The sequence below is a fragment of the Notothenia coriiceps genome, unplaced genomic scaffold, assembly GCF_000735185.1.
Source record: "Notothenia coriiceps isolate Sejong01 unplaced genomic scaffold, NC01 NC01_scaffold00008049, whole genome shotgun sequence".
Lineage (NCBI taxonomy): Eukaryota > Metazoa > Chordata > Actinopteri > Perciformes > Nototheniidae > Notothenia > Notothenia coriiceps.
In genome coordinates, this window is record NW_011340750.1 from 249360 (window position 1) to 258788 (window position 9429).

The 9429-nt window shown below is 41.4% G+C and overlaps 2 protein-coding genes across 4 annotated transcripts in view; one reads left to right on the plus strand and one right to left on the minus strand.

The window, feature by feature from the left end:
- The window catches only part of glg1a (golgi glycoprotein 1a), a 170534-nt gene that overhangs the window by 88601 nt on the left and 72504 nt on the right, over positions 1 to 9429 (plus strand). The gene's annotated exons all lie outside the window — the stretch shown is intronic.
- Positions 4712 to 6469, minus strand: LOC104944412 (extensin-like). Of its 2 annotated transcripts, XM_010769936.1 has the most exons (5): positions 6388 to 6469; positions 6275 to 6310; positions 5057 to 6065; positions 4912 to 4964; positions 4712 to 4799 (listed from the first exon to the last, which is right to left on the minus strand). In XM_010769936.1, the coding sequence occupies exons 2-3, from the start codon at positions 6300 to 6302 to the stop codon at positions 5083 to 5085; spliced, it is 1011 nt and encodes a 336-aa protein (XP_010768238.1). In that variant the 5' UTR covers positions 6303 to 6310; positions 6388 to 6469; the 3' UTR covers positions 4712 to 4799; positions 4912 to 4964; positions 5057 to 5082. The 2 variants fall into 2 exon arrangements, with proteins under 2 accessions (XP_010768238.1, XP_010768239.1); XM_010769937.1 differs by having other exon boundaries at positions 6275 to 6457.

Here is a 9429-nt window from a genome sequence, read left to right on the forward strand (position 1 = left end):
GTTGTTGAGAGGTAATGACAACGTCAATGAAGCGGAAAGGAAAAGGTTTTTTAAGATAGTCTTCATGACTGCTGTGCAACAGGCAACTGGCTGCAACTTCCACTGAAGGCTCATCGGCTTTGGAGAACTGTTGCACAAAATCCGCTGCGATGTCCCTGCTGGTGTCGGTTAAGGTCTGACTTTATAGCTGTCAGGTTTCTCTTTGTATCCTTTCCTTTTTTGTATATTTAATTCAAATAGAAATATTCCTGGCAACAAAGTATGAGCTTGTTGTGCTGCTGCATTTAAGATTTGGATGGAGGCGGGGAGAAAGCAGTCAATTAATCCTTTGACAAATTCAAAGCAAATTTATATTGGCCTACCACAGTTTGATATTTTCACCTGCCATTCCACCACTAACATGTTGGGTGATAATGTGAATCGGTAAGTTGCATTAACACTATTTCTCTAGACATCCAGCAAATGTGGGGCAGCAACCCTTTTGAATTGACCCTTTTAGCTGATGTTTTAATTTCCTTGATTGGTAAGTCTTTCTCACACTATATTCTTCATAGCCTGTGTATTTACTTTTCCACCACCATTTCCAAAACCTTCTAATTTTAGCCTCAAATATGTAAGTTTCATTCTAAAAAATCTTTAAAGATATTTATTGAACTGTTGAGAAACTTTTTGCTATTTTCGACATTTATTGCAGCATTATATGACAAAGCCTCAGCAGCCCTACTTTTTGGTAATTAAGAAAGGTTTACTTAAAAATGTCCTCAGGTCATAATCCTGGTAACTTTTAACGCATTCATATCTAAGGGTTTATTTTCAACATAAATATATTTTTAGACCAATCACATTGTTACAAAAATACCGTATATTACTACCAAGGCCGGATTAGTTACTCCAGGGGCCCCTGGGCACTAGAGCTCAGGGCCCCCCCAACCCGTACCAACACGTAACAACACGCCTACCCAAAAATGACCAATATTTTAATTATTCAATCGGCATGTAATGCCACCTCTGTCAAAAGCAGGGACGCAGCTACATAGTTCACCAAGTATGTCTAGCCTTTTGCCCTTTCAGTCCAAAAATCACAGACAAGGATCCAAGTGATAAGATCTCCAGAAGCAGGTTAAATGCCAAAATATGACTGCTGTGCTGTACAAGTACACAAGGATCATATTGTCACACATCGAGGTACAAAGTAACATGTCATGAAAGTATGGTGTGCTCAACTACAAGTTGCATCAGTATGTGATAGATATGTGTGTAGTGGAGAGGAGAGGTGTGTGTGGAGTATTTGTGTGAGTGAAGCAATAGTTTTTTTAATACAATCGTTCACTGAGGCCGCTCTTCTGCTCACAGAAAAAAAACTGGGCCCCTGGGCACAAATATTAAATATACAACATACAATCATCAAGGCAACATGCATAAAACCCTTTTATCTTCTACTGACCAATATTTGTCAGTATCTTAACCAAGTTGTGAAATGTGATGGACCCCAACACACTTGACACAGGGTTTTTTAGCTGTCCCCCTGCCCTTGTTCTTAATATTTAATAGGGATGCACCGAATATTCGGCGCCGAAAATTATCGCCGAAAATTGTTAAGGCCCTTCGGCTTTTTAGCACCGACAACAATATCACGAATCAGGGAACAGGGTTACGTTTGTAAAATAACGGTGTTGTGATGAGTAATCAAACGCGGCGACAGCACGGCGCGGGACCATGCTCGCGCTGGCTCACAGCCACATGTCTGGCGCTTTGAGATATTTAAAAAGATCAGAGAAAGAGGCGCGGAATTGCGATTTGTAAACGGTTCACTGACATTCTCGAGGGGGTGTACATGCAACGACTTAAACCATTCGGTACTCAACCACTTGAAATCAAACACCCGATCAAATTCGGAGTAAGCATCAAATCACAACACGACAGCGAGAGACTTTCAGCGCTGCCTCTAGGCTTTAATGAGAAGAGGAACAGACTTATGGCTGATAAAGCAGAGAAGCTACTGTTCATTAAAAATACCTCCACTTTTCTCTTAATAAGTAGACAAGTCTGTTTATCATACGCTTATCTAGTTCTACATGTCTATTATTAAGGAAAAGTGGGGTTCTTTTAATGAACAGTGCTTCTCGCTTTATCAGCCAAAGTCTTCCTCTTCTTCATCAAGCACTATGAGAGGCAGCGCTGAACAGGTCTCTCGCTGTCAGGCTTGTGATTTGATCTTACTCCGCATATTGTCCGGGTGTTTGATTGAGTGGTGGAGTACCGAGTGTGTGAAGTCTTTGCAGTGTACCCCCCTCGAGAAATGTCAGCTGAACACGTTTAAAATGGCAATCCGCCGCCTCTTTCTCTGATTTTTTAAATATCTCCAAGCGCAGACATGTTGGCTGTGGAAGCCAGCCGCGAGCATGGTCGCGCGCCGTGCTTGTCGCCGCGTTTGATTACGTCATACAACAACACGTGTAGCTTACCAACGTAAACCTGTTCTCTGACATTCGGTGATATTTTTTTTCGGTGCTACGAAAGCCGAAAGGGCTTTTAACCATTTTCGGCCGATAATTTTCGGGCGGCCGAGATATTCGGGTGCATCCCTATTATATATTTAATGTAATCAAGGGATTGTGGACTGCATATATAAACATACAGTGCATAGAGCTACAGTGTGTTATTATGTCGCTCACATTTCAACATTGAGTTAAGTATCAGACACATATTGTCAAAGTACGAAGATAAGTGTTATTATCATTGTTCAATGATGACTTACAGCAATATGTGCTATATATCAATATTACTGCTCGGGCTCACTTGAGCAAGAGAGGGCCATCAGTGAACGATTTATTAAAAAAGATTGCTTACATCACACAAATACTGCTCTCACACACACTCTCTCTCCTCCACACGTACAGCACAATATCTACTCACATACGGACACTTATTGAGCAACACATACTTTCTCGACATGGTTTTTACTTTTTAACTCTCGATGTTTGGTGACAAATATAACTCTTGTGTACTTGCACAGCAGCCAGGTCAGTATTTTGGCATTTTTAACCTATCTTCTTGAGATCTTATCATTGTATCCTTGTCTTGTGTTTTTTGACTGAAAAGGCAAAGGCTAGACCTACTTTGGTTGAACTATGTAGCTGCGTCCCTGCTTTTGACGAAGAGGTGTGCAATTGACATGCCAGATTGAATGAAAATTTAAAATATTGGTCATTTTGGGTAGGCGTGTTGTTACGTGTTGGTACGTGGGTTGGGGGGCCCTGAGCTCTCAGTGCCCAGGGGCCCCTGGAGGTACTAATCCGGCCTTGATAGTACTATAGGTATTTTCTTGTTTAACAATGTGATGTCTAAAAATATATTTATGTTGAAAATAAACCCTTTAGATATGATCATTTTAAAAGTTACCAGGATATGACCTGAGGACATTTTAAGTAAACCTTTTCTTAATTACCAAAAAGTAGGGCTGCAATGAAGGGCTTTTATATAATGCTGATCAATAAAATGTCAGAAAATAGCAAAAAGTTTCTCACAGTTCAATATAATATCTTTAAAGATTTTTTAGAATGAAAACTTACATATTTGAGGCTAAAATTAGAATGTTTTGAAATGTGTGTGAAAAGTAAATAACACAGGCTATTGAAGAAGCTATAGTGTAAGAAATGACTTATCCAATCAAGGAAATTAAACACAGCTAAAAAGGGTCAATTCAAAAGGGTTGCTGCCCACATGTTGCTGGATGTCTAAAGAGAAATAAGTGTTATGCATCTCTACCGATTCACATTATCACCAACATGTTAGTGGTGGAATGAGGCAGGTGAAACTATCAACACTGTGGTAGGCCAATATACAATTTGCTTTGACATTTGTTCAAAAGGATTAATTGAACTGCTTTCCCCCCCTCCATCAAATCATTAAATGCAAGCACAACAAGCTCATACTTTGTTGCCGGAATATTTCTATTTTGAATTAATAATACAAAAAAGGAAGGAATAAAAAGGAGAACCTGCAGCTATAAAGTCAGACCTTACCTCGGACACACAGCAGGGACATCGCAGCGGGATTTTGTGCAACAGTTCCTCCAAAGCCGATGAGCCTTCAGTGAGTTTGCAGCCCAGTTGCCTGTTGCACAGCAGTCATGAAGACTACTCTTAAAAAACCTTTTCTTTCCGCTTCATTGCAACGTGTCATTCTTCTTTTTTTTTACAGATGTGAGGACAAGGTGGAAAATCCAGAGGGTCCTGGTGGTTTCAGGGATGGCTGTCACTGGCAAACACCGACTAACTACCTACCAGCTGAAAAATCTGGCAGAGCGGGGCGGCTCTTATGCTGCATTCACGTGCTGCAGTAAAGATAGGAATTTGGAACAGCTCGCAAAATACAGACCTGTACATGGTTAATGTTCGCCTAAGTGTTGATGTAATGAAAATAGTTCAAATCAACCGTGTGAGTCCAGAGAAAACATTTACTGAAATCGCATACATTGTCACACACCAAGTTTCTCCTGACTTGGACATGAAGCCTCAATCGACCTAGTCTAAATAGATTCATTATGTATTCCCACCTTGTTCGTCAAAGATACAGGAAGTGGGTGTGAATTATACAGGATGTCATATGTATTTAGCAAATGTTAGCGTTTTTTAAACCCAATATTTAATGTCAATGACATTTCTGCCTTTAGAGAGTAAAAAAGAAAAGACAACACTTTTGATTTCCATCAGTGTAAAATGCATTTATTTCTTTAAAGACTGTGCAGGCGAGTGTTAGTTTATCGAGGCCAGTCAGTTGAAACACTTCCAAGAAATCTGAAATAGCAAGGGTCAGGAAATTAGTGGCCTTAACCATAAATATGTGGCTGTTGGCGTCAAAGATGGTATAAGCTTGTTTTTCTGTTAAAAGTAATTTACTTTAAATTACCTTCAGTTTTAGCCAAAAACACCTTTAGTTTCCAAGTCGAGATGGGTCCCATTCTGAAAGTGAAAAACCCAATAACATGAGAACCAAGCATCAACTCAGAAACTGCATTTGCAACTTGCGATTTTTTACTGAGATGGAAACTCACCCTGTTCAACCTCTCTTGGTGTAGCTTCAGTCTTGGCAGGAAGTTGAGAGCCAAAACTGCCACTGGGTTGGTAGCTGGCCTGGGCACGGCCTGGGCACGGCCTGGTAGCCGGCTGGCTGGCTGGGTGGGTGGGTTTGGCCTAGTAGCCCAGCTGAGGACGGAGCTTGGCCTGGGGACGGAGCTGCAGTGAGTTGCTGGGCTGCTGGGACGGGAAGCCGGGCTGCTGGGCCTGGGGACGGGACGGGAAGCCGGGCTGCTGGGCCTGAGTACAGGGCTGCGGTGAATTGCTGGGCTGCTGGTACTGAGGATGGGACGGGAAGCCGGGATGCTGGGCCTGGGGACGGGACGGGAAGCTGGGACTGAGTACGGTGCTGCTGTGAGTTGCTGGGCTGCTGGGACTGAGGGCGGGACGGGAAGCCGGGCTGCTGGGACTGAGGACGGGGCTGCGGTGAGTTGCTGGGCTGCTGGGACTGATGACGGGACGGGAAGCCGGGCTGCTGGGACTGAGGAAGGGGCTGGTATGCGGGCTGCTGGGACTGAGGAAGGGACTGCGGTGAGTTGCTGGGCTGCTGGGACTGAGGACGGGACGCCGGGCCGGGCTGCTGGGACTGAGGAGGGGGCTGGTAGGCGGGCTGCTGGGCCTGAGGACGGGGCTTGGCCTGGAAGCCGGGCTGCTCGGCCTGAGGACGGGGCTTGTAGGCGGGCTGCTGGGACTGAGTACGGGGCTGCGGTGAGTTGCTGGGACTGAGGACGGGACGGAAAGCCGGGCTGCTGGGACTGAGGAAGGGGCTGGTAGGCGGGCTGCTGGGACTGAGGACGGGACGGGAAGCCGGGCTGCTGGGCCTGAGGACGTGGCAGGTAGGTGGGCTGCTGGGCCTGAGGACGTGGCAGGTAGGCGGGCTGCTGGGCCTCAGGATGGGGCGGGTAGCCGGGCTGCTGGGACTGGATCCCCAAAATGGGGCCGGGCCATGCTGGCTGTGGACGAGCTTCTGCGTAAATAGCCAGGGAACTGTCGAGAAAGGATTACAAAGGTCAACCTAACCAGCCCATCTTAGGTTTTGAAAAACCTAAGATCAATTTCTGTTTTATCATGAAGTCGATTAATCATATGTTTTGAGCAAATCATTAGATTTGTAAACTTGGTTATAAAAAGACAATACTTTTGAACTTTGCATAATGAGTGTTATTTTAACCTTTTGTCTTAAATGTAATACTTGCCTGAAGCTCTCCAATAACTAGCAGCCATAGCAGAACCTAAAAAAAAGAAAGACACGAGTAATTTTAGTGTAGGCCTATAATGTTGAAAGCAGAAGAAGCCACGTCAAAGTTACCGAAGAACAAGCCCCATGGTTTTATCCAGATAAAATATCAAAACACAAACTGAAGTGCCTCAACACAAAAAGTTTGACGTCCTTACACAGTGGTGCTCTGGTAGGAAGCTTGCAATTGTTTTAACCTGTTCTGTTCTAAGAGCCAATCCCAGCAATTCCTGACATTTTGATTGGAAACAGGTGGAAGTAATGGGGCTTGTGCCCAGGTGTCCTTACTTTAAAGTATTTTCATTTACTCCTCATAGTTCAGCTTCTACCATTTATTATTTAATTGTTTTTTATCATGAGAATGCATTGTCTATGTTATAAAGCCAGTTATACCTCCATAGGTCTTTCAAGTTAATAAAGTGGAATCCTTTTTAAGAAAAAGTGAAAAAGTGGAGACCTTTGTTCACTCTGCTCTATTGTTTTGCTAAAGTGCTTTGCCTTCATTGAGGTCTACCAAAGGTTTTGAGAACATTTCCATTTTTATAAGATGTTGATTTAAATCATATATTGTTTGCAGTGATGTTAAGTTGGTAGATGTCTTCCTTTGCTGCAATATTTTCCCGAATACAACCATCTTTCTTAGAGCGGAATAGTGTGAACCTTTGGCTGACAGGTGTCACACTTCACCATAGGCCAAGATAAACTAACTTTTAAAAGCGTTGCATTTAAAAGTTAGTATTTGCAACACTCTGCCTAAAACCACTTTGGCATTAAGTGTTCAATTGTTTGTGAAATCACTGATACAGATACAGCAAACCCACTGCTCCAATTATATAGTTTAATATTAAGCACATTTTTTCATCAAAGCCAATATCCTTATTAATGTTATTTGGTAGCTCATCCACAACGGACTCTTGGTTTTATGAGTTAGTTCCATCTAGTGGTTGAAAAATATATTGCATTCAAGACTATATGAACAAATATATAAATAAAATATATAGTTTGAACCTCTGTAAAAGGGTCAAGAAACATGCTGTGTGTTTTTTTTACATGGCATTAATGAAATACGTGTTAATCACATGGGGTTTCATTTAGCAAACGGGATTTCTAGAACCTTCTACATTCAAGCTTTTCTGGAAGTTTATGGTCACCTTTATATTATCTTCTCTTGTCAACATCTATTTCGACTATTTTTATGTATTAAATACACCAAAGGTCCTAAACATTCAATACAATAGAAATGTATTGTTTGTTAGAGGACAGGCGCTTACCCAGAGCCAAAAAATAAACTCTTTAACTATAATAGCACCCAAGGGACAAGTAGGTTGATGCTAAAATCAATACTTTATATACAAGCAATGGATTAAAAATAATTAAAGGGATTGCCCCAAAGTCAAAAACCCATACAGTGGAGTTTATAATGATTCCTCAATTTCCCTTACAATCTTCAAATGTCTTTAAGCCTTTCCAGCCTTTTACTTTTCAGTTTCATGTAGTCTCATTGCACATGTTTTAAGCTGGCATTGGTTTGCATTAATTTAAGAGAAAAAGCTCTGAACAATAACTGTACAAACGTGTCCAACTCAAAGCAACAGCTAATGATCAGCAGCTCCAGACGGATACAGTATGTCAAGAGTCAGTGCCGATTATAAACAAAGCAAAGACTTTTTTTTGTCAATACGAGGACAGATATACCCTTAATATGTAAATGGTAAATGGACTGTACTTATATAGCGCTTTATCCAGTCTTTAAGACCCCTCAAAGCGCTTTACATACTACATGTCATTCACCCATTCACACCCATTCATACAGAGCAGTGTACCTTACTCTAGGACCTAACATTCACACACATTCACACACCATTGGCCATGCCATCGGGAGCAACTCAGGGTTAAGTATCTTGCCCAAGGATACATCGACATGTTGACTGCATGGGCTGGGATCAAACCCACAACCTTCTGGTTGAAAGACGACCACACTCCCTCACAGCCACAGTCAATATGTCATTAATATCACTTTTACTGTCTCTTCATTTTGGCTTTCCCTGCTTCATTATGACTTACTTTTTCATTATTATGAATAACTATCAGAGCGCTCTTGGTGGTGGAGCTGTGTGCTGGCCAGCGGTCCAGAGAAACATAGTCATGAGATACAAAGTGAAAATATTGAGATGGCAAGCCGTTATTTTGGAAATAAGATAAGATAAGATGGACCTTTATTAATCCCAGTGGGAAAATGCAGTAGTTTAACAGCAACAGGGTAAGAATGAAAAACAGGACAGCACAGATTCACACAGATTAATAAGATTAAAGATAAAATCAAAGATAAAAATAAAAATGATAAAAAACTATGAAATAAGAGATGAATTAAAATGAACATATATGTTGGGTCATATACATATTAGATATATTTACATGAATGTGTGCAGTGTGTATTTTATGTCCAGTAATTGTGTCAGATTGTTGACCCCTTGTTGTGCAGCCTGATGGCTACAGGCACAAAGGACTGTCCGAGGCGCTTGGTGCTGTGCCGAGGAGGGATGAGTCTGTGGCTGAAATCATGATAAATATCATCATAATAATGACACTGTTTCAAGTCATAATAATGAAAGAAAAAGCGAAAAATAATATTGTAAGTAAAATACAATCAAATAGTAAGTCATACAAATAAGATACTAAGTCAAATTTAGATAGTAACAATAAGGAGATACCAAGTGATCATAATGTCTTACAGGATACATTTTTTCCTCCCAGTGCTGAAAATGGGCTTCCATACTAACAAGCCAACTTGCTAGCTTACAGCAAACGGTTGCTTATTTTCACACCCAGTTGAAATATATGAACATTGGCATTCATCTAGAGCAGCTGTTCCCAACCTTTTTCAACTCAGGGCCCACTTAAGAATCAGATTTTTCTTCGCGGCCCACATTCAACCATAAACAATACGGAGGCTAAATAAAGTTTTGATTGGTCAATTCAGAACATGTGACACGTTGTTAATCCAGTAGTACAGACCGCTGTCAAGGACTGTAATGACAGTTGCTAAGGAGGATCAAGAAAGAGAAAAGCAAAAAGAGGTTAAAAATAAAAAAATCTTAATAATGAAAATGTTTC